Source organism: Saccopteryx leptura, chromosome 5 (assembly GCF_036850995.1).
Source record: "Saccopteryx leptura isolate mSacLep1 chromosome 5, mSacLep1_pri_phased_curated, whole genome shotgun sequence".
In the NCBI taxonomy this organism is placed as follows: domain Eukaryota; kingdom Metazoa; phylum Chordata; class Mammalia; order Chiroptera; family Emballonuridae; genus Saccopteryx; species Saccopteryx leptura.
In genome coordinates, this window is record NC_089507.1 from 96210869 (window position 1) to 96235850 (window position 24982).

General features: G+C 41.4%; 1 protein-coding gene across 4 annotated transcripts in view; it reads right to left on the reverse strand.

Moving 5' to 3' along the window:
* The window catches only part of DIP2C (disco interacting protein 2 homolog C), a 471590-nt gene that overhangs the window by 71893 nt on the left and 374715 nt on the right, over positions 1-24982 (reverse strand). For all 4 annotated transcript variants that reach the window (XM_066387148.1, XM_066387147.1, XM_066387146.1 and 1 more), the window contains 10 exons: positions 23497-23633; positions 21383-21591; positions 19867-19981; positions 19171-19372; positions 15909-16018; positions 14403-14483; positions 8309-8432; positions 7685-7806; positions 6661-6772; positions 6466-6575 (listed from right to left, as the gene is read on the reverse strand). In XM_066387148.1, coding sequence (XP_066243245.1) covers positions 6466-6575; positions 6661-6772; positions 7685-7806; positions 8309-8432; positions 14403-14483; positions 15909-16018; positions 19171-19372; positions 19867-19981; positions 21383-21591; positions 23497-23633 — 1322 coding nt within the window. The remainder of the gene's footprint in view (positions 1-6465; positions 6576-6660; positions 6773-7684; positions 7807-8308; positions 8433-14402; positions 14484-15908; positions 16019-19170; positions 19373-19866; positions 19982-21382; positions 21592-23496; positions 23634-24982) is intronic.

A 24982-nucleotide genomic window follows, 5' to 3' on the forward strand; every position in this document is an offset into this window, starting at 1 on the left:
TGTCGTGGGTTCGATTCCTGGTCAGAGCACACAAAAGAAGCGACCACCTGCTTCTCCTCCCTTCCCTCTCCCTCTCTTCTCTCTCTTCCCCTCTCACAGCCAGTGGCTTGATTGTTTTGAGTGTTGGCCCCAGGCACTGAGGATAGCATGGTTGTTCCAAGTCAATCTTAGGCACTAAAAATAGCTTGATTAATTCAAGCATCAGCCCCAGATGGAGGTTGCTGGGTGGAACCCAGCTGGGGTGAATATGGGAGTCTGTCTCACTACCTTCCCTCTTCTCACTTAAATTTAAAAAAAATTATTTGAAGAATTGTTTTATTTTATATTGTACTTTTTTTGGTGTACTACCTTAAATTCTACTAAAAAACAGAGGAAAGGATTCTGGGAAGATGTGGAGCAGGAGCAGCAGGAACCTGTATTTCTACCTGGACAGCAACTGTAGGACAGAATATGATGTTAACTAGTTTTGAACTCGAGGATTTGTCAAAGGCTTGCAACTTCTGGAGGAGAACTGGATGATAGGTTGCAGTTAATTTTGGAAAATTAAGACACTCTTTAGTTTAAAAAAAAGGTGAAGGAGTTTGTTACATTTAGACCTGATGAAAGAAATTCTCAATAGACTTTTACAGGTTGAAATAGGACACTAGATATAACTTGAAGTCATTTGAAAAAATAAAGATCTTAGTAAAGGTAATTTAAGGGCAATTATAAATACTGGCATAATCGCAACAATAGTTTGCAACTCTATTTTTTTCTACATAATTTAAGAGACTAATACATTAAAACAAAACAACTATTACTTGAAACACTATTATTATTGTAAATTTCAGTTTAAATTCCACAATTTTTCCCTACATAACTTAAAAGACCAGTGTATTTAAAAAATTATCACTATATGTTTTGGGCCACCTCATGTATAAAGATATAATTTTGTGGCATCAACAACTGAAAAAGATGGGAGATAAAGCCATACAGAACAGTATTGTGTGTTACTGAAGTTAAGCGCTAAAAATTCAAAATGGAATGTTATAACTTTAGGATGTTAAATGGAATTGCCATGGTAACCTCAAAGAAAATAGCTATAGAATATACACAAAAGAAAATGAGAAAAGAATTCAATGTTTCACTAGAAAAAAATTAATTAAGCACAAAACAATAAAGTAATAGAGGAAATGAGGAACAGAAAAGCTATTAAGACACAATAAAAATAGCGAGATGATAAAAGTCTTTTCCTTATTAGTAATCACTTTAAATAGAAATGGATTAATTCTCTAATCAAAGACAAAAATTGGCAGAATGAATAAAAACCATGATCCAACCATACACTGCCTACAAGAGACTTTTTTAGATTAAAAGACATAAATAGTTTGAAAGTAAAATATGGATAAAGAGATTTCATGCAAATAGTAACCAAAAGAGAGCAAAAATAGCTATATTGATGTCAGAAAAACAGACTTAAAATAAAAAATGTTACAAGAGACATAGGGCATTATATATTAAGAGGCTCAATGCAGAAAGAAGATTTAACAATTATAAGCATCTACATACTTGGTAAAAAACCATCAAAATAAAGCAAAAATGGACAGAACTGAAGGGAGAAATAGATCTATTATAATAGGAGACTTCAATCCACCACTTGAAATAACGGACAGACAACATAAGGTAAGTAAAGAAATAGAGGACTTAACACACTACCATAGTACACCACCAAAATCACACAATACATCAAAGAGAAACACAGAACACTGTATTCAACCAAAATAGAATACATCTTCTCCAGAGTCCTTGCTTTATTTTATAGGACAAACCATAATTTAGGCCACAGATTAAGTCTCAATCAATAGCTCTTAAAAATAGATAACAAAGTATCTTCTCTAACCGCAACAGGGTAAAGTTAGAAATTGGTAAGAGGTGGAAAACTGGAAAACCCAAAAATTTATGTAATTCAAAAAAAGCACTCTTAAACAACCAATGGATCAAATAAGACACCGTTACCTATTTATGAGAGCCAAGATTTGGAAGTAGCAATTGCCAATCAGTAGATGAAAAAAACTGCGGTACACTTACACAATGAAATACTACTCAGCAGTAAAAAAGAAGAAATTTTGCTCTTGCAACAGAATGTATGGACCTGCAGAGCATTATTAGTAAAATAAGCCAATCAGAGAAGGACAAGTACCATGTGATTTCACTCATATGTGAAATCTAATGAACAAAATTAACAAACAGAATAGAAACAGTCTCATTGATACAGAGAACAGACTGACAGCTGTCAGAGGAGATGTGGGGTTGGGAGGCTGGGTGAAGAAGGTGAAGGGAGTAAGCAAAGGAAATAAACCCCTCGTGGACAGATACAGCCGTACGGTGATTATCAGAGGGAAAGGGCAGTAGGGAGCAAGAAGGGTAAAGAGGGGATAAATGGTGATGGAAAGAGACTTGACTTGGGTGATAAACACACAAAACAATATACAGAAAATGTATTATTAGAATTGTACTCCTGAAACCTATGTAACTTAATGACATCCCAATAAATCCTATTAAAAATCATGAGGAAAATTAGAAAATAATTATGTACAAATAAAAATGAAAACACAACATACTAAAACTTACAGGACAAAGAAAAATTAGTGTTAAGGCAGAAATATATAGCTATAAATGACTGTATTAAAAAATAAGAAAGATCTCACATCAACAACCTAACCTGACAACTTAAGGAATGAGAAAAAGAAGAACAGACAGACCCCAACACTAGAAGAAGGAAAAAAATAATGAAGATTAGAGCAAGGTAAATAAAGAATAAAAATATAGTGGAAATAACCAGTGAAATTAGAAGTTGGTTCTTTGAAAAGCTCAGTAAAATTGATAAATGTCTAGCTAGGTGGACTTAGAAAAAAAGAGAGAATACTCAAATTGGTTAAACCAGAGATGAAAATTGGGACACATACTATTGATTATGCATAAATAAAAGGAATTATGAGAAAGTACTATAAACAACTGTATACCAACAAATTACACAACCTACAAGAAGGAACACAAAACTTACTAAGACTAAATCATGAATAATACAATCTGAATAAATCTATAACTTGCAAAACAATCAAATCATCAGAAAAAGAAAAATTTCCTAACAAAGAAAAGCCCTGGACCTGATGGTTTCACTAGTAATTCTATTACACATTAAAGAAAAATTAATACCAACCCTTTCCAAACTTTTCCAAAAATAACTGAAGAAAAGGGGACATTTCCTAACTCATTCAATGAGGTCAGCATTACTCTGATACCAAAACCAAAGTAACTACAAGAAAACAAAACTATAGCTCAGTATGTCTTATGAACACTGGGATAAAATCATCAACACGATAACTGAGCATAGTACCAAATGGAATTCAGTGGCACAATAAAAGCCTTATACATTACGACCAAGGAAGATTTATTCCAATGCAAGGATGGCTCAACATGTGACAATCAATAAATGTAATACATCACATTATAAAATAAAGGGAAAAAAACACAATCATCTCACTTGATGCAGAAAAAGCATATGAAAAAATTTAACATTCTTTCATAATAAAAACACTCAATATAGACTAGGAATAGAAGGAAAGTATCTTAACATAATAAAAGCAATATATAAAAAATCCACAGCAAACATCATACCCAACTGTGAAAGACTGAAAGCTTTCCTTCTAAGTTAAGAAACAGACAAGAATGCCCACCTTTACCCTTTCCCTTCAACATAGCACTGGATGTTTTAGCCAAAGCAATTAGAATGAATGAATGAATAAATAAATGAATGAATAAATAACATCCAAATTGGAAAGGGAGAAGCAAAATTATCTTTGTTCATAAATGATATTATCTCCTATGTAAAACACCCTAATGATTTCACAAAATAATTGTGAGAAATCATTAACAAATTCAGCAAAGTAGCAGGGAAAAAGTCAACATGTAAAAGTCAGTTGCATTTCTATACACTAAATGAAAAATTTAATAAGGTAATTAAAATAGTTCCCATTATGATCACATAAAAAAGAGTAAAATACTTAAGAATTAACTGAGGTGGTGAAAGATTTGCTTAATGAACACTATAAAACATTCCTAAAAAAATTAAAGAAGATATAAATAAATAGAAACATATCCCATATTCACAGATGTCAGTACTACCTAAAACAATACAAATTCAATGCAATTTTTATCAAAATCTCAATGATGATCTTTGCAGAAATAAAAAGACTCATTGTAAAATTCATAGGGAATCTCAATAAAACCTGAATTGCTAAAACAATATTGAAAAAGAACAAAGCTGGAGGTCCCACACTTCCTGACATCAAAAGTTACTACAAAGCTACAACAATCAAAACAGTGTGGTACTGACATAAAGACAGACAGATAAAACAATGCAATAAAAGATCCCAAAAATAGATCTTTCCATATATGGTCAAACTATTTCTACAAGGGTGTCAATGCCACTCAAAGGGGAAAGGATAGTCTTTACAAGTGGTTCTGGGACAACTGGATATCCACCTGTAAAAGACTAAAGCTGGATTCTTACCTAATACCATATACAAAATTAACACAAAATGGATCAAAGACCTACCATATTTCCCTATGTAAAAGATGCTCCCCCTCCAAAAAAAAAAAGATGCTCCCATGTATTGGATGCACCTTAATTTTGGGGCCTAAGTTTTGAAAAAAAAGAAAAAAAGGATTACATAAAGTTATTGAACTCAAATTTTATTCATCATAAAATCTATACAACTCCTCATCCATATGAAAAAGCAGGAAACGAAAGTTAAAAAAAAACTACAACCACTGTATAAGACGCGCCCAGGTTTTAGACCCCAATTTTTCAAATAAAGTGAATCTTATACATGGGGAAATATGGTAAATGTAAATCCTAAAACAATAAAATTCTTAAAAGAAAACACAGGAAAAAAATCTTTATGACATTGGATTTGGCAATATTTTCTTTGATATGACACCAAAGGCATAAGTAGAAACAATAATAAAAAAATACAAAACTGCACTTTACAGAAATTTAATAATTTTGTTCATAAAAAAAGTGTTAAAGGCAACCCAAAGAATGGGAGAAAATATGAGCAAAGAACTTGAACAGACATCTCTTCAAAGAAGTTACACAAATGGCCAATAATCACATGAAAAGGTGCTTACTGTCACTAATCATTTGGGAAATGCAAGTCAGAACTATAATGAGATATAACCTCACCCATTAAGATGCCTGCTTTTAAAATAAAACAAGTGTTGGCGAGGATGCTGAGAATTTGGAACCTCTGCGTACTGCTGGTGAGAAGGTAAAATGGTATAGAAACTATGGAAAACAGTACAGTCATTCCTCAAAAAAGTTACAAGTATAATAACCATATGATCTAGCAATTCCACTTCTGTATACATACCAAAAAACCTGAAAGTCGTGTCTCAAATAGATACATACCCACATCCACAGCAGCATTACTTACAACAGCTAAGATGTGCAGGTACACAAGTGTCTACTGATGTATAAGCAGACAGGCAAATGTGGCATAGGCATGCAATGGAATACTACTCAGCCTTCAAAAGGAATTCTGACACATGCTACAACATGGATGAGGGTAGCATGTTGAGTGAGATAAGCCAGACACAAGAGGACATATGTTGTATGATTCCACTTATATGAGGTTAAATCATAGAGAGAGAAGCTGGTGGTTTCCAGGGTTTGGGAGGGGGTGGGGAGTTAATGTTTAATGGGGACAGAATAAAAGAGCTACGGGGATAGATAGGCATGAAGGCCGCATAACATTTTGAATGTATTCAATTCCACTGAACTGTGCATTTAAACTGGCTAGGATAGTAAATTTATGTTATGTGTATTTTATTATAATAAGAAAAATTGGAGTTGACAGAGTAAGAGAACTAAATGAAGTAAATTGTGCAAACTCAGCAGTCAGATCCTAACGGTGAATCAGAGGGAAAGGTCTGCCTGAGGCTACAGAGAATTTAACAGTTCCTTGGTGAGGAGTTCCCTGAGCCTGGAGGGCCCTAATTCTGAGGACACGCAGAGTAGTCCCACTGCAGCGGCAATGAACAGCACCCTGACAAGTCAACAGAAACCATGTTCAAAAGCTATAGTGCAAAGTTTTATAACAGAAATAAAATTGGGATTTGAGAACAAGCAGGAAAGAAAAATATGTGCAGGTTTTAGTAAGGGCTAGTCAAGCTGTGTTTACATAAAAGAAAAAAAAGTTGGAACATTTGGAAAGAAATCAGTCAAAAGTTGGAACATTTGGAAAGAAATCAGTCAGCTTAGTAAACTACTGGAGTGGCCACACATTTTATGGCTTGAATGAAACGCGTATGTACACCTTGCTCCATGTTTCACTGCAGGACCCCACCAGAGTCCTATTAAACAAACCTAACAGGCCATCACTGTGTGGGCTCATTACACATTGGGCAGACTGCATTTCTCACCTTCACTCCAGCTAGCATTCCAGTTGTGGACACACTGAAATCCAGGTAAGCCAGTGTGTCTGGGTTGGAGGGTTTGTAGATCTGGGCCGGTCGCTTCTTTGGCAAATCATCTGGAGAGCAAAGTGAAGCTATTAGCATATCCGACCTAGTGGAAAAGCAGAGAAGTAAATGTACCCAGCTAGTTCGAGGACCGACCTGTGTCCAGTATGGGGGGCCACGCCCTGACATCGACGGCTGCTGCTGCCTCCCTGGACCGTAACAATTTACAGATCAGTTGTGTTGTCATTAAACAGGCAGAGCGACTCACCTGAGAGTCAGAAAACAGAACGGATGAAGGAAGATAAAGCACAGATGAATATTCACGCACACCTGTCTGCTCATTTTGTGTTTGACCACGTGGCTTTCAGAGCAAGTTAGACTACCAGGGACATGGCTCCTCGTCAGCAGCCAGCGTTGGCCAAAGGAGGTACAAAAGAGCCAGGAGTCTGACCACAAAGTACCACAAAAAGCTCATGGGCACTGAGGTCCCTGGAAATTTCTATAGCTTAGTAGGATCTAGTGTTAAGATCACACTCAGAAAAGAGCTTCTAAACTCATTGCTGACATCACTAGCTGTCCTACTGGAAATGCCACATATGTCCACAAAAAAACCATCCATATTTTCTAACAGAGGTAATGACCATGAAAGTACTCCAACATGAGTAAAAAAAAGTATGTGCTTGTGGGGTCCCCAAACTAACTTGTCCTCATGGTTCCTCCTCCAAAGTGAAAAACCTTCCCTAATCCTCTTAAACTTCCTCAGGCACAAAATAATTAAAACAAGTATAAGTTTTCAAAAAGAAACAGGACACTTATAAAGCATGAAGGAAGAACTATAAAAAAATGTTTGACTTTTTCACTGGGTTTGGTTTGCACAGTTGGGTTTGCTAGAGCAACTCCCCGTGTCTGTAGGGACGCTCTTTCTGGGGAGCTGCTTTTTCTAGGCATTCAGACAAGGCTGTCCTCTAGCCCCAGATTCCACACAAAGGTGGGTAATTGCTTCCAGCACTAGATGGTAGCTCCCTGAGGGTAGAGGCTGCATCTTGCCCCATCACTTGGGTTGCAAACTCCTGCCCAATCCCACAACCAGACCCTCCTCAGAAGGGCCCACTATGGTTTATGAGCCCAACACTAAGGTCCAGGACAGGAGGAAGTGCCCAGCTGTTCCAGGCAGTTTTACCTCCACAATCATCTTCACAGTAGGCAGCGTCGTTGCAATATTCTGTGGGTGTGGGGGGCGAACGGTAATTGGCACACAGCCTGCATACAGGCAACCGTAAAATGCTGCAATAAGGTCTATTCCTACATGAGAAGAAAAGCAGAAATTCTTGCTTGAAACAAGTAAAACCATTTAATGGCTGTCATCCTTATCAGCAGAAATATTAGATTGGAAAAAGTTGGGAAGTTAAGTGGGCAACAAAGACCTTTAACAGATTCTTTTCTCTCCTGGGGGTTTTGTTAAGCTTCAGCAGTAACTTCTACTTGGCTTATTTTTTCAGGCATGAGATGCCAAAGCTGTGGTATGTTTAATTTCTGTCATTTCTCTAAGAAATCTCAATAATTATCAGCTACGTAGAAAAAGACTTAACTACTATTGATTAAATAAGTACCTCAGGTATCTAATAAAATAAGTTTAGATACAAAAGTCTGCAATATATCATTTCAGTTATGCCCTTAAATGTCATATAGCACGCAGCACATGCCCGCATGTGGTAGTAACTAAACAAGTGAACAATTCTTGGTGACAATACAGCAACTCGTCATCAAGACACAACATGTGCAATACAGTGTCCTGCCTTTTTACCTGGTGGGTAGACAAGAGCCACATGGTCCCCATCTTGCAGGCGCCCTCTCTCCATCAGCATCACAGCTATCTTCTCCGCCCGTTTATGCAGCTGGACACACGTCAGTGAGTTTGCTATTGTACCCTGAGTGTCACAAGAACAAGTGAGGAAGCCAGATTTTCTTAAGATAAGAGCTTTAGTGAGATCTAGCTTATACACCATACAATTCATTTATTTTAAATTACAATTGTTTGTTAGTATATTCATGTTGTGCCATCACCACAGTCAGTTTTAAAATGTTTTCAGCACCCTCTTAAGTCTCCATATCAGTCACTTCCTTTCCTCCTCACTAGTGAGAAAGCATAGCACCAAAGTGGCATCTGGATATACTTGTACTGACAAGAAATATATTTTAAAATAATTACTTTACCAAAATAGGTAAACTTATAAAAATATCAACTTAGTGATTCTGGGTCTTAAGTGTAACTGCCATGGGCAGTAAGATTACTAGCAAACCTAGAAAATAAGATTACGAAAGTGTATTTTAAAAAGATCACATCAGGCCCTGGCCGGTTGGCTCAGTGGTAGAGCATCAGCCTGGCGTGCAGAAGTCCTGGGTTCGATTCCCGGCCAGGGCACACAGGAGAAGCGCCCATCTGCTTCTCCACCCCTCCCCCTCTCCTTCCTCTCTGTCTCTCTCTTCCCTTCCCACAGCTGAGGCTCCACTGGAGCAAAGATGGCCCAGGTGCTGGGGATGGCTCCATGGCCTCTGCCTCAGGCACTAGAGTGGCTCTGGTCGCAACAGAGTGACGCCCCGGATGGGCAGAGCATCGCCCCCTGGTGGGCGTGCCGGGTGGATCCTGGTCGGGTGCATGCGGGAGTCTGTCTGACTGCCTTCCTGTTTCCAGCTTCAGAAAAATACAAAAAAAAAGAAAAGAAAAAAGAAGATCACATCAAAATCAAGGAGGTAAAAACACAAACAACAAAAAGCAAAACAAACAAAAAAACAAAAAGCCTGTCAATTTTTTTTAATGCGGATTTTTTAAACACGTAAAAACACATGAAAGACACATTTGGATTGACAGATACCTTAAAAAGGGATTGTTAGGGAAGATCAGTAGCAAAATAGTACTTAGAAATATCAAAATATATGGGATTTACAGTTTAAACTGTAAAGAGAAGTATGAATACACTGCAAATTATGAATATTCAACTGAACTGAAAAAGTTTTTCCTGAGGATGAACTTTAACACTATGGTTCATTTGCACAAAATCTCAAGTGTGGAAGACATCATTGTCATTAATCTATTTAAAAACTACTTTATGATGAAATCCTACTTAAAGTGATTAATGGGGTGAAGATCCTTCCCTTATGTAACAAACTGTCCAGCAGGATCCACATCAGGAGGGTCCTAGAAGCTGAGAAATAATCTTGAACTGGACCAGACATTCTATTAGGGCTAGAGCTCCGGGGAAGAAGCGAGCAAGCAGGTTACTAGGAGAAAATGGACAGACATGGAGAAGACTTCCAGGGACTGAGCACACACCCTGGGATGTGTGGAGGAAGAAGTCCAAAGGGAGGTAGGGTGAGAGCTGATCATGGAGGAGACATGACAGACAGAAGAGACTAGAACCTTTGGTGCTGCTAGGACAATGATGACCTGGTGATTGTGTGTGTGTGTGTGTGTGTGTGTAGGGAGATATTAGAGTGCCCACCCCATATTACATATTTGTTAAAAATATCTGCAGGAGATGAAGTGGAAGGAGCCAGTGGGAAACCTTTAATAAGACATCAGAATATGTACACTAGCACCTGACGTTTGCCAAAGATGTTCACAAAGTAACTGACAGCTTCATCTCGCTTTGAGATGCAGCGCATTCTCTTTGATGACCGACCCACAAACAGTGCACAGGGTCCCAGAGGCCACTCAGCAGTGCCTTTCCTGCTGAGCCAGCACTGGTCTCCCCTAGGGGGCAGGCTTAGCTTACATTCTTTGAATCAAACCTTCTCATCATACACACTTTCCCTAGAGACTTTTCTTCTAAGGAGGTTAAAAAATAAGAAAGTAAAAAGAGATTATATAAAGTGGAAGAGTAGAAGGTGCTGAGCCAGGTGAACATGAAGATGGACAAGACGAGCCTGGAAATCCTGCCAAAACATTAGAGGTTGGTACCTCCAACACGTGACCTTTTTCATGTGCATCCACTCCCAAACACACCTGTTTACATGTACTGACACAAGCACACACCTCAAACCCACTGTCCTCTGAACTCTTCAGAATGAAGTCCAGAACCAACTTGGTTCCCAAACTGGTTGCAGGGAGACCATGTTGGCCCCCCATTGCCTCCATATCCACCATCCTGGAAGAAAGCCGGTCCTGCACTCCTGACCACTAAATGGGGACTAGCCGTGCTGCTGGTGGGTGGCACAATGGCACAGGAATGGCGCTGGCAGATAGGACTCATCTTTCTGTGCCCATTGAGCTAGCCTTCCTGTTATGTGGGCCTCTGCTGGTGCACTGTGGCTGTCTGATCTCAAGTAGCAAGTGTTCTCGGTCTGTGCCATTCGACCTCTGGAACGGATCTCCTCCCCACTGCAAATAACCATCTTATCTGTCGTAGTGAAAGCCTATGAGATTTGAGAGGTGTAGGGGATTCCCAACCAGCAGTCAAGAGTGTTTCTGAAAACGCATTTAGACTCAGGTTCATGAAAACTCCAAAATCAGTACTTATAAAAAAGGTTAATATGATATAACTGGAATTCTGTCCCTCATCTTGAGGAACCTCTCAGATTTCATAACACTGCCTGTCATTTCACTGGGTTTACAGTGATGAACAGGTGAGCCTTGTCACATGCTGAAGTCAGCTCATGGAGTGACTGGGGATCAACCAAAATTATTTTCAACAATCCCCGAAAGAGGTATCACGCTGGAAAGAGGCTACTTCATGGTACGTCCAATACAATGTCTTTCTCCTCTCCTCTCTTACCCGGTTTGCAAGGCTGAACATGACATGACTCCACCATGTTGTGAGCCCACACAGGACTAAGATTATAACATCACCACTTGTTCTGTAGGAGTCTCAACCCATCCTTTTACCTCTAGAGAAAAATTATTGACTTGCAGTTACACATTTCATTTCCCAAAATGCCCGTTGTTAATAAAAACATGAAATGTTATGGGTGAGGGGTCTGTGAAGCAGTAGCTGTTTATCCTCAGGTCACTGGTCATCAACATTCATGGGGAAAGCTGGGGTTTCAGATGGAAACCTATTGCTGAAGGTTCTAGAATTAAGTCTTACCAGAGAACTCAGGGCGAACCTTCCTAAAAGAGGTCTTGGACACTGTCATGACAGAATAGGGATACAGGGTAACTCACCAGTCTCTAATCTAAAGCAACACAGTTCAGTGTCAATGACTATCTGCCACCGTTTTAAAGTTTTATAATAAATTAAATAACAACTAAAAATATATTGAGAAAAGAAGAAAAAGCCAAATAGGGCTTATGGTTTAAAATTCTAACGAAGCTGCTACAAGTAAAAAGTAAAGTTAAAAGAGCCGGCTTGTGTTTCTGTTAAAAAAATAACAGATGCTTTTCTGTATGTAAACAAGGTCCAAGAATGTAAGTTTTCCATGATTTGCAATAAACTCTTCACTTCTTACTATGTGTAAATCTTGTACATAACTCTTATCCTGTTGACAGCATGGCCATGTAGAAAAAAATGCAGAAGACAGGAAGCCTCACTCAGTCAGGAATCAAATGGTTAATCATCTTAAATGAGCTGTTGGTCAAGAAGCCGAATTCACAACAGACGGACTATGCTGACCAGAAGGAGGCAAGCACTGGTTATGTGGTGGGGTCATGTGTTGGAATGACAATGTTTTGGATACATTAAGTAAAATTTTTAAAATGAATTTCACCAATTTCTTTTCACCTTTTTAATTTTATTGATTTGAGAGAGAGAGGACAGGAAAGAGAGACAGAGAGAGAAAGAAACATCAATCTGTTTCTGCATGTGCCCTGATGGGGGATCAAACCAGCAACCGCTGTACATCAGGACAACACTCTAACCAACAGAGCTATCCGGCCAGGGCTCTTTTTAGCTTTTTTAAGTATTACTTTTAGAAAATACAAAGTTATGTGTGTGGCTGTGTATATTTCTGTTGAACAGCAATGAACTAGAAGGTTTATTTAAATGGAAATCACACTTATAACAATAGATATGATGTTTCTGATCTTTGGTCCTGGCTGAGTATTTGTAATAAGTGTGCATATGTATTGGGGGCAGGGGTGGACTCAGATGCTTGGACCTGATGCCATCTTGTGACTGGTTGCTGCCTCCACATCAGGAGCCTCAGGAAACAGCAGGCTGCATCTAAAAGAAACTCTGTCCGAGGCCCACACTTTCTCTGTGTTCATGACTTTGACCTCCACAGCTCACCCCATTTGATTTTTATTTCTATATTTCTCCATGTACAAGATGCACCTTTTTCCGAAAAAGTTGGAATCTAAAAACTGGGCGCATCTTATACAGTGGTTGTAGATTTTTTTTTTTTAACTTGGATTGCCCGCTTTTTCGTGCTTGTTTTTGCACTCCTTGAAGACAGTGATTTGTCACTGGACATAGGTAAGACAAGCTAATGGATGGAGTTTTGACAGTGATGAGGAGTTGTATGAATTTTCTGATAAATAAAACTTAAGTTCAATAACTTTATGTAATGCATTTTTCCCCCAAATTTCGGGCCCCAAAATTAAGGTGCGTTTTATATGATACATGAGGAAATATGGTAATTCAAATGAAGCTCCTTTCGGATATGAGTCTTTTTTTTTTTCTTTTCTTTTTTTGTGTGGCAGAGACAGAGAGAGTCAGAGGGAGGAACAGATAGGGACAGACAGACAGGAAGGGAGAGAGACGAGAAACATCAATTCTTCGTTGCGGCTCCCTAGTTGTTCACTGATTACTTTCTCGTATGTGCCTTGACCCGGAGGGGCCACAGCAGACCGAGTGACCCCTTGCTCGAGTCAGCAACCTTGGACTCAAGCTGGTGACCTTTGTTCAAACCAGATGAGCCTGTGCTCAAGCTGGTGACCTCGGGGTCTCGAACCTGGGTCCTCCACATCCCAGTCCAACGCTCTATCTGTGTCACTGCCTGGTCAGACTTGGGTCTGAGTCATCTCTAAAGAACAAATTTTCCCAAAAGACCCAATGTCTAGTTTTAGAAAATGGCTGAAAACATGGGGTCAGGGAACAGGAATACACATCATAAAATTTAAAGTAAATTAAGGTAAATTTTAATTTTACTTTAAAATTTAAAGTAAAATTAAAACTTTAATTTTAATTATAAAAAATATGGTTTTCATTCCTAAGAATGAAAGTGTTTAATTAAAACATAACTTAAGGCCCTGGCCGGTTGGCTCAGCGGTAGAGCGTCGGCCTAGCATGCGGAGGACCCGGGTTCGATTCCCGGCCAGGGTACACAGGAGAAGCGACCATTTGCTTCTCCACCCCTCAGCCGTGCTTTCCTCTCTGTCTCTCTCTTCCCCTCCCGCAGCCAAGGCTCCATTGGAGCAAAGATGGTCCGGGCGCTGGGGATGGCTCTGTGACCTCTGCCTCAGGCGCTGGAGTGGCTCTGGTCGCAACATGGCGACGCCCAGGATGGGCAGAGCATCGCCCCTGGTGGGCGTGCCGGTGGATCCCGGTCGGGCTCATGCAGGAGTCTGTCTGACTGTCTCTCCCTGTTTCTAGCTTCAGAAAAATGAAAAAACAAACAAACATAACTTACTTACAAAAAAGTAGCAGAGTAATAAAAATAAAGACATAAATATACCATAGATCTGCAACTGTTTTTGGTTGCAGAAATCATTCATTACTCATTTTGGAGGGAAATCATGCAAAAAAAGCGCTAAAATATATACATACATATATGTTAGAATACATGTACAAATCCTTATATTTAAAAAATATCTTTCTTAAGTGAAAAAGTCTCAGTCAAAATAGCAACAAGTAAATAACTAAAAGGAATTCATTAAGACTGAAGGTGCAGGATGAGGTCAGGAATATGATCAATAGTGGAAGGCGTGGCATTCCAGGAGCAAGTGTAAGTCATAGCCTCACCCTGCAGTTGAGCAGCGTGTAGAGGACGTGGTCAGGGGTGGTCTGAGCCCTCCACTGCAGGACCTCCGAAAGAAACAGGAACTGGAACAAAGCAGAAATATTAGGCCCAGACCACCTAGTTTCGGGGCTTATCTCAGCATTTAAATCGGTTTAGTCCAGTGGTCAGCAAACTCATTAGTCAACAGAGCCAAATATCAACAGTACAACTATTAAAATTTCTTTTGAGAGCCAAATTTTTTAAACTTAAACTATATAGGTAGGTACATTCCTTATCGAGGTAGCACCCACACGTGGTATTTTGTGGAAGAGCCACAAAGGGCCAAAGAGCTGCATGTGGCTCATGAGCCAATCAGGGGTAGTCTATCTGAGTGCTTTTGGGTGCATTTCCACAGAGAACTGAGAACATCCTGACAGACATGGTCAACAGCACATGAAGGTGGCTCAGTGTTCTCCTGCTGTGATTGGGTTCAGATGTGGCCCCTGAAGAAGTTTTTTGAAACCTGCCCAATAAAAGAGTACTGCATCCTTGTCCCCTAACAAGAAGCAGCTGACACAGAAAACCCCCTCTCCTGGGGCTTCCAGGAAATGCCATGTGATTTCTGGGCTGCAATGGCAGTCAGCTATATCCTTTTTTAACATGGGCTCTCTTAAGTGTTGTTTAGAATGGCCACCCTTGATGTCATCCAAAGGCATCACAATCACAGAGACCATGGGCATGATGCTGACTCAGTCCTAATGAGAAGGTCAGCCTCTCTCATGCCAGGATCCATCAAGTACCATGTATGCCCTGCCCATGTTATTAACAGAGATGTACTAGGAGGAGGGAAACACAGTGACCACCGCTTTCAATGAACATACATATTAAAAAATTTTGCAATATTTCAAATGGTTGATTTTGTCACATTTTCTGGTAGCTGTATAGAGTGGGACCACCTTTTGGTTACTTGTAAGAGTTCTCCAGGGTGAATGGTTATAATGACTAGTTGCCACAGGTGACAAATCGTAAGGTGTCTATGGTGGAGTGGAGATGAGGACTTCTATGTTCAAAAGGCCACTTTGAGGAGGTCTGGTTCTCAAACTTGGGTTTGAACTGATGTTTTCTCATATTTGTACAAAGAACTAAAGCCTGACTACAAGGTCACTGCGAGGCAGTTTGGTGCCCAGTCAGGGCTGGTGTGAAACTAGGAACAGTGCTCGGGGACTAGGACAAGTAGGTTGCCCAGACCCTGGCCCTGGCCTGCCAGTCGTGGGACTGTGCCACCTATTCTTCTATGTACTGTGACATGTTCTATAACCCTGCATCCCCTAATAAATACATTTTCTTATAAAATTATACAATGTCTCTGTAGAACTGAGAGGCTGTTAGAAGTCAAAGGTCATCAAAGACAGAGAAGGTAAGTGGAGGGTGCTGGGCTGGCAGAGCAGGAAGCAGGAGCCATTGTCCCTGGAATTCTGCATCAGTGGAACGGGTGGGGGACTCCACGAAGGCCAGTCCTCAGCTCTCACCTTCCGGGCCTGGTCGTTGTCTTCTATTTGACCCAGGTCTCTGCCGCTGGCCTGTGCAATCCTCTTCCCAGACACCAGGTTCCCCACCATCACAGAGGCAGGGCCGATTTCTGGAAGAAATGGTGGCACACAAGTGAGAAAAGCACAAGTGAAATTCCCAAAAACATGATCTCCCACCTTGGTAAAGAGCTTACTCTGGGGAAATCCTTTTAAAGACATAGCTTTGAAAAAATCTTATTATAGCAGGGTTTCAGAGAGGTCACTGTGATGACAATGATGGCATACATCAGTTTCGATTGCGGGCAGGCAGAAATAATTTGTTCACCAAATTTCCCTAGTGCCAGCACAGCCCACTGACTTTATTTTTCATTTAGGGGAATGCTGAAATATTCTCACATTAGTGATTACAAGAAATAGTGCACAAGACAAATACAGAATTTAAAATATGATGTATTTGCCTGACCAGGTAGTGGTGCAGTGGATAGAGTGTCAGACTTGGATGCAGAGGACCCAGGTTCAAAACCCCGAGGTCGCCAGCTTGAGGGTGGGCTCATCCGGCTTGAGTGGAGGCTGACTGGCTTGAGTGAGGGGTCACTGGCTTTGGAGTGGGATCATAGATATGACCCCATGGTCGCTGGCTTGAGCCTAAAAGTTGTTGGCTTGAGCCCAAGGTCGCTGGCTTGAGCAAGGGGTCACTTGTTCTGCAGTGGCCCCCAGTTAAGGCACATATGAGAAAGCAATCAATGAACAACTAACTAAGGGGCTGCAGTGAAGAATTGATGCTTCTCATGTCTCTCCCTTCCTGCCTGTCTGTCCCTATTTGTCCCTCTTTCTGTCTCTGTCACACACATACAAAAAATGATGTATTTCACTGGTTCTATTACACGTCACTGAGAGTCGACAATAAACAAATGTTTTTTATAAATACCTCTTAGGATAAATTTACGGATTAATACTGTTGAAGGATGCAGCACAGAGTCACTTATGTGCGTATTTCATTGACTGAAAGGTTTGGGTTCCCTGGCAGGTCCACAGAAATGTGGAATAAACCAAAAGGTTCTTGTACAGTTCAAGTTCCCTTATCCTCGTTAATGACCGACGCTACCACCATGCTCTTTTCATGGTTTATGACACATTTCAAAAGAGAAATACAGAAACAAGCTATTCTGGCAGCTTTCCCTTTCTTTTCTAATAAAAAAACCCCCAGTTTTTTATAGAGCTGGAGTAACACTTTCAACAACCCTAGATAACCTCAGTTTTCTGAAAATACTACCATTCACATTTTCATTGCATTAAACATAGACATATAAAGACCCACACACACTTAATAGGAAAAGGTTAGGAGTTCCAGGAGAACATGCCAGTTTGAGTGTGAACACGTGTAAAGATATTTGAGTGTGTGTGATCATGTGTGAGAATGCAAGTGTGAGACAGAGGGTGGGGAAGGAGGAGAGGGAAGTAAGGAAGAAAGGCTGAGAGATATTTACCAAAAGAACTGCAATTGAAAGTAACCAAGATGACATTAGTATTTAATCCTTAGTTTGATAAAATACAAGTGAAGGCCATACTGAGTGCCAGCTTTACTAAACTTTTGATGAAGGCCAAGTTACAGGTTTAGAAATCAGAATATATGCCGCATCACTTATTGCAGTGGTCCCCAACCTTTTTTGGGCCACGGACCAGTTTAATGTCAGGAAATATTTTCACAGACTGGCCTTTAGGGTGGGACGGATAAATGTATCACATGACGGAGACAAGCGTCAAGAGTGAGTCTTAGACGGATGTAACAGAGGGAATCGTCATTTTTAAAAAATAAAACATCGTTCAGACTTAAATATAAATAAAACGGAAATAATGTAACTTATTTATTCTTTCTCTGCAGACTGGTACCAAATGGCTCACGGACCGGTACCAGTCCACGGCCCGGGGGTTGTGGACCACTGATTTATTGCACATGAAAAGCTGTTTGTCTGCACAGATTTTAAGACTTAGGCTGAAGGGTATGATGATACTAAACACAGCTGATAGCATACACAGTTGCCAAGACAACCAACCCAGTAATGATCCCTGCCTTTCGATGGAGTGATAAGGAATGCAGGGAGTGAGCACCTAATATCCTTTTGGTGAGGGTCCAAGTAGGGACCGCCCACCCACTCTTCTCTGCGGACACACGGCTGTCCAGAATTTGGTTTGTCATAAAATAGTTAACTTTCCAGGGCTATGCAAGAGATGGCGTGTGCTTCAAGGGAGCTTGAACATGGAGAACAGCCCATGACACAGATTGGTGTTGGTGCCTTTGGCTTCAGGCAATTTATAGGAGCCTTGATGCTGGTTTCCATGTAACATAGGACATGACTTGCACACTCAGCTAAGTCATGTTTTAATTTTCATGTGTGGTAGTTTGGGACCGACTAAATTTCTTTTCTTAGCTCTTAATAAAGAAACTATGAAAAATAAAATTAGCATGGTGCATGTTGAAAGGAATGGCACTGCTGTGTGGTTGGAGTGAGGTAGCCGCTGCCCAGAGACAAGTGCTGCCCAGATACAGCCTTGCTTATCTGTCACTGGTTTCCATGGTTAGTACCTGCAACAAAATTGTCAACATCTTTCTATGCTACTGAGACTGGTCAGAAGCCACTTGGAAACTGGCCTAAATTGGTTGGAAGGCTTCTCTATAATTTTTTAAAGAATCCAAACTATGGTAGGAAAAGCTCTGTTTCGAGGAGAACCGCTGCACTAGGCAAATGTTCACTTTCATGACAGCATCACAATGCAAAAGGTTTGCAGAATTTTTCACAAGCTTCAAAGTGCTTTCCCATGTGTTTAGTGGCTATGACCCCTAAAATGGCTATGACCCCTAAATTAGCCCATGAAACACATAGGAAGGATTATTCTCATTTCTGTGAGAGAAAACTATGACCCTGAGAAGCTCTGTGCCTTGCTGAGGGTACCGGGAGGTGGAGGTCTGACCCCCTACTAAGAAGGCTCAGGACACTGGCACCTCCTTCCCTCCGGATGGCCTGCACGCCTGCTCAGAGTGGATCTGCTGGCCCAACAGAGCCCTGCCTTCCACCGGTGCTACCCTCCAGTAGAAAGCACTACTTATGGCGAGAAGGTCTGCTCCTCTGAGGGTGGAGACCCAGAGGGGATAATTGCTGAGAAGCACCTCAGTTCACAAGGCCCAGTGAGTGCAGCACCAACACTTCTGGCTGCAGAGGTCCCGCTGGGACTCCACACAAACCTTCCCAGACCTTGGAAATACCTGGCTGCTTTTGTCGAGGTTTAGGCAGGTTTGTGACACAAGTATGAGGGCACATCAGGACATTACAGGGGTGAAGCGAGCCCTCCAGGAAAAGCTGCTTTGTTTCTGACAAATGGATCCCACCGAGCGGAGTTTTGGGAAGGGTGTTTGCAGGAACCAAGGCCAAGCAATAAACTCCGACTTGATGGATGCTGTCGATCGCCTGGAAGTCACAAGAGGGGACTGTGTTAGAACAGGTACTGTGAAGAGACATTAATTATATTTGCAGACTGTGCAAAATACTGTCCACAGCCCAGGAAGCACGTGCAGCACAGTGGCGCAGCCCGTGGGAAGGTGCCCGGGCAAGAGAGGGCCTGGCTGGCCAGCCTCACCACACTGAATCATTATGAAGGAACTGTGGAATATCAATACCACATACACTAAGGATGGAAGTTTGGAGAAAAGAAAATATACTCTCAAGACAGACACCTGCAACCTCCCCACATGAACAGCAGGAGCCAGTTTTGCAAACCCCTGATCACTAACCTTGGTCTAACAGCTATTGTCCTGGAACGCAAATCTAACTCTGTAAGGTTGATGCAATTTATAATCAAATGGAGTGACAATCAGGGACAGATGCTCAATCAGTGAGGGTTGGCCACATCCTAGCGAATGCTACAAAACTGCCGTGAGCCTGGGAGAGAGCAGAAGTGCTACCTGGAGCACCCGGCTCATCCACTGGAAGCTGTCCTCCTCCGTGGAGTCAGGCCGCTGCTCGGCCACGATCACTATCCTCTCGTCATGCAGGACAGTCACCGAGAACACAGCTATTCTGCAGGGACAAAGGAAGGCACAGTGAGCACACGCTGGAGATGCTTGCAGGAGGACCAGTCTGCAATAAGGAGCTGTATAGAGACTGGTTATAGGCTCAGGGGATCCCAGCACCAGGGACTGCTTCGGAAAAGCCATCGTGTCAGAATCCCATGCACTTATTAAGGGAAGCACAGCTCTGAGAGGAGGGGCCTGACAAAGCTGCAAGGCAGAGTCGCCTGCAGATTTGGTGGCAACTTCCCTACCTCTTAGCACCCACAGGAGGAGTTCAGTGTGATTATCAGAACTGCTTAAATATGTATATACATTTTTTTTGAAAACCACTCAATCCACATCTTGAGTCTGCACCTGTGAAGCAATATTCTCCAAATGAGTAGAAATTTTGCACTTGTAAAATAAGAGTTTTCTATTAGATATGTCAGCATCCCACCTAAGCACAGGATAGAGGCAACTAGAATGCCCAGTGCCCCTTTTCAGAGCGTGTAGTTTAAAAATAATCTAAAGGCAGCAATGCCTCATTCAAGTATCTGTTTTTCCTACTCCCTTAGCTCGCAACACTGAAATAAGGTTCTAAAGCAGTTTATGACTTCTTCAAATTAGCAAAAATGTAGGGGCTGTAATCACTAATATTTATCCTGTGCCAAGCAAGGCAGGGGACACATCAGGGGGAGCGAAATCATGGGAGCCAATTTCCTATGTACATTTGTCGCTCACTTGTTATCTCTGTGGCATTTGAAAGGGCTTAACAAAGATGAATATTTTTGTATAGTTTTTTAATTAAAAATGTTTCTCGAGGTATTTTTATTTAACCTAGAGGGCAAGTTAATAATGGAGCTCAAGAAACTTCTATAAAATTGGATATTAAGGGCCCTGGCCAGTTAGCTCAGTGGTAGTGTTGGTCCAGTGTGTGGATGTCCCAGGTTCGATTCCTGGTCAGGGCACACAAGAGAAGTGACCATCTGCTTCTCCACCTCTCCCCCTCCCCTTCTCTCTCTCTCTCTCTCTCTCTCTCTTCCATTCCCACAGCCATGGCTCAACTGGTTTGAGCGAACCGGCCTCAGGCATGGAGGATGGCTCTGTGGCCTCCACCTCAGGCACTAAAAAAATGGCTCAGCACAGAGTAATGGCGCCAGAGGGGCAGAGCATCACCCCCTAGTGGGCTTGCCATGTGGATCCTGCTCAGGGTGCATGTGGGAGTCTGTCTCTCTGCCTCCCCTCCTCTCACTAAAAAATAAAATAAAATAAAAAATTGGACATTCAGAACTAGATGGAATCTCAAAGGTCACTGAGTCCATTGCTAACAGTAAACTGAATCCCATTAGTTTAAGGAATTTATGCAATTTTATATAAAAAGTATAGTCTACAGAAAACTGTGTGCTTAATTCATAGAGGGTGCACTCACCTTCCCCTGTAGACAAACTTCATGGGCTCCACGGCCAGTGCTGTGGCTACGATGTCATCAGCGTTGTGTCTGCGCCCACTGACCACCATGAGCCCATCCATCTTGCCCACCACAAAGACGAGCCCCCCGGGGCCGACAAAGCCCAATAGGCCTGTCCTCACGAAGGGGTACTCGCTGACCGGGGCACCGGAGCTCATCACAGGAAACACCTGGGGAAGCATAAGCTTTGAGTGCCCAGTGACGCCTATCTTCCTCCCTCTCCCTTGGATCTCGCTGGGCCTCAGTCTCTCCAGCTGTATCTCCCAACCTGAACCCTGGCTGTGGAAACCAAGCCCAGGCAACTGCTGTCAGCAGACACCACAAACCTGGATAGCACTCCACTTGCCACCCCGCACCTTACAATCGGCCCCACTGGTCCACACGCAGGTTTCTTTCCATGGCTTCTGAGCCTCTTAAGAGGCGATATGCAGAGATAATTACAGTAGTCTAATAAACAATAATTAATTATTCTGCTTATAAAGTCACAGTAAAAAAGTGATAAGTGGAGAATCAAGTTGCATTTTATTTTTTTTATTTTTAAATTTTTTTTTATTTATTCATTTTTAGAGAAGAGAGAGAGAGACAGAGAGAGAGAGAAGGGGGGAGGAGCTGGAAGCATCAACTCCCATATGTGCCTTGACCAGGCAAGCCCAGGGTTTCGAACCAGCGACCTCAGCATTTCCAGGTCGACGCTTTATCCACTGCGCCACCACAGGTCAGGCTCAAGTTGCATTTTAAATAACATCTTTTAGTTATGAAATAATCTCTATTTATTAAAATATTTTCCTTATTGGAACTACACTTAAAAAATATAAAGGAAGCAAATCACACGTGTTCAGATGCTATACCCGTTTCCCTCAAACATGGCAGACGAATTGCATAGAAAAGGAGATCGGGATTTTATTTAGATGTGTTGTAAAAACATGCATCTACCGTATTTCCCCATGTATAAGGCGCACCTTAATTTTAGGGCCCGAAATTTGAAAATGTATTACATAAAGTTATTGAACTCAAGTTCTATTCATCATAAATTTCATACAACTCCTCATCACTGTCTAAACTTTCATCCATTAGCTTGTCCTCATCTGTGATGACGAATCATTGTTTTCATATATTGTCTCGTCCTCAGTTCCATCTATGGCATTTGAAATGCCACACTTCTACAACTACTGTATAAGACACATCCAGTTTTTAGACCCCATGTTTTTCAAAAAAGGATGTGTCTTATAAATGGGGAAATATGGTATATTCAACGACAGTTCTAAACATTAAGAAACTTATCACCAAACAACTCAAACGTTCCTACACATAACTTTATCAAAAAGTGTGCTCCTCCTGGAACTGACATCATTGGGTCAATGGTAGAAACTCTGAGAATGTAGAGGGGCTGCTAGCTTCCAGACTGTGTCTCATTCACAAGGCCAACATGTGTGTGTGTGCATACAACACACACATCAGCTGTGTGCACATACTACACATGTACACACATCACACAAACATAATAGTTTGTGTACACACACAGCATAATATACCCACCACACACATATATTGCACATGTGTACACAATAGGCACACTATACATATCACACATGTATGCATACATGGCATAACCCCCCCACACACATAAGCGTGCCTATTCATGTTGTGGAGATAGTTATTTAGTGTACACACTTATTCACGCCTGGCCAAGTGTGGCCTGGGCTGACCACCAAAAAGGGGGTCCCTGGCTCTCCCATGAGTAGAGACTATGCCTGCATGCTTACATCCTTCTATGCACCCACCATCTTGGTGCTCTTACTAAACAGGCAAAGGTGAGAACAGCAATATATTAAAAAGGCCATTTTTAGGAAACTGTATTTGCCCTTTCTTGACACTGGTTACAAGGTGAAAACAACATAAACTTATTGAAAACTATAAAAAAAAACAGGATAAAGTGCAACCATTTTAATGTCTATAAAATATTTAAAAATTTTTTAATTGATTGATTTTAGAGAGAGAGGAAGAGAGAGGCAGAAATATTGATCGCATCTTTCACGTTTGTGCATCTGGCAATGGTGCTCACCTCCCAGACCTACCTCGAAGGTGTTCTTGGTCATGCCCGAGAGGCCATAATAGGATGTGCCTGTAGCAATCGCGCACACACAGAGCTCCCCGATCTCATCTGTTCTGCACAGCTGAGGTATCCCATCTGGCTTCACAGAGCACATGATAGCTGAATATGGAACACAGGAAATGTTAGAGGGAGGGAGGGAGAAAGGGAGGGAAGGATAGACAGTCACAGAGAAAGACATACATGAAGACAAAGAGATGAATACAAATGGAACATAAATGAATAGAAATAGCATTGGGAACAAAACTACAAGTACAACAGGGAAGTGATGAGCCAGGTAGTCATCCTCCTTAAAGTGAGTCATGATTTTCTCGTGTTGCAGCAAAATGTCAAATTTCACGATTGTGACATCAGTAGATCATTCCGATTCCTTTCATTTTAATGTGTAAATTGCATGTAAAAGGAGTAGCCCTTTCTACCACAGACATAAGAACAACATTCAGAGTAAGCCGAGGGGTCATCAGCTATAGCCACACCATCAGCAAAACACATGCAGCCTCCGGGACGCAACCTCAACCCCACCAACTAGGAAGCACAGAACACTTGCCCGACAGTCTTTCGAGCTCTTCTGGGTGGAAGGCCCAAAGCTTCCTGTGGAAATGATAACCTTTGAACTCAGATTCCCTGTCAAGCTGGGCCCTTCAAAGAATATTGGTTGAGAGCTTCACAACTGACCAGTTACAGGATGTAATTTAATGATGCTAAGATGTCCTTGTCTGTGGCATGCACAACCGATACTGTAAATGACACACGCATCCTGCATCAGCCACAGCTGACCACGGCTCTGATTACACAGCTGGCAGTTCAGCAAGGTAGGGAGTGTCAGTGATGGTTGAGCAGACCAGGAAGAGCCTGATCCCGTCACCCTGGGCTGCAGTTAAGGTGACAGGAAAGGCCACATTTAAGAAACAGAGCCAGCAAAACACAGATATTGGTCAGCTCACTCATGGGGAGAAAAATTCAGAATAAAATTATACCAAAATGTCCCTAACCCATCAGATAAAAATCTAAAGTCTGATAACACACTGGGGAGGAGGGAGTGGAGAAAGAGGGTCATCCTCCACTAGTGGTGGGATGTTAATCTTGACCAAAGGACACAATATTATCAGTTGTGTGGGAACATCCAGTTTCCTTCTGATAATCCTCACATCCATGCAGACGAAGCACAGACAAGTTATTCACGACATCACAGTTCAGCAGCCCAAGACAGAAAACCACCCGGCGTGGGTGGCTGGAGGGGGGCTGAACTGAATAAACTACACACATTAAAACACCATACACTATATAGCCTGGGAAGGACGGGGAGCTCTTCACACACTGACAGAGTGCCCTACAGCATGTGACCCTGAACAGAGAAAACACCAAGTACTCTCTTATTACATGAAGCAGAAAAAGAAAACCAGAACAAATATACTGCTCACAAAAATTAGGGGATATTTCAAAATGATGAA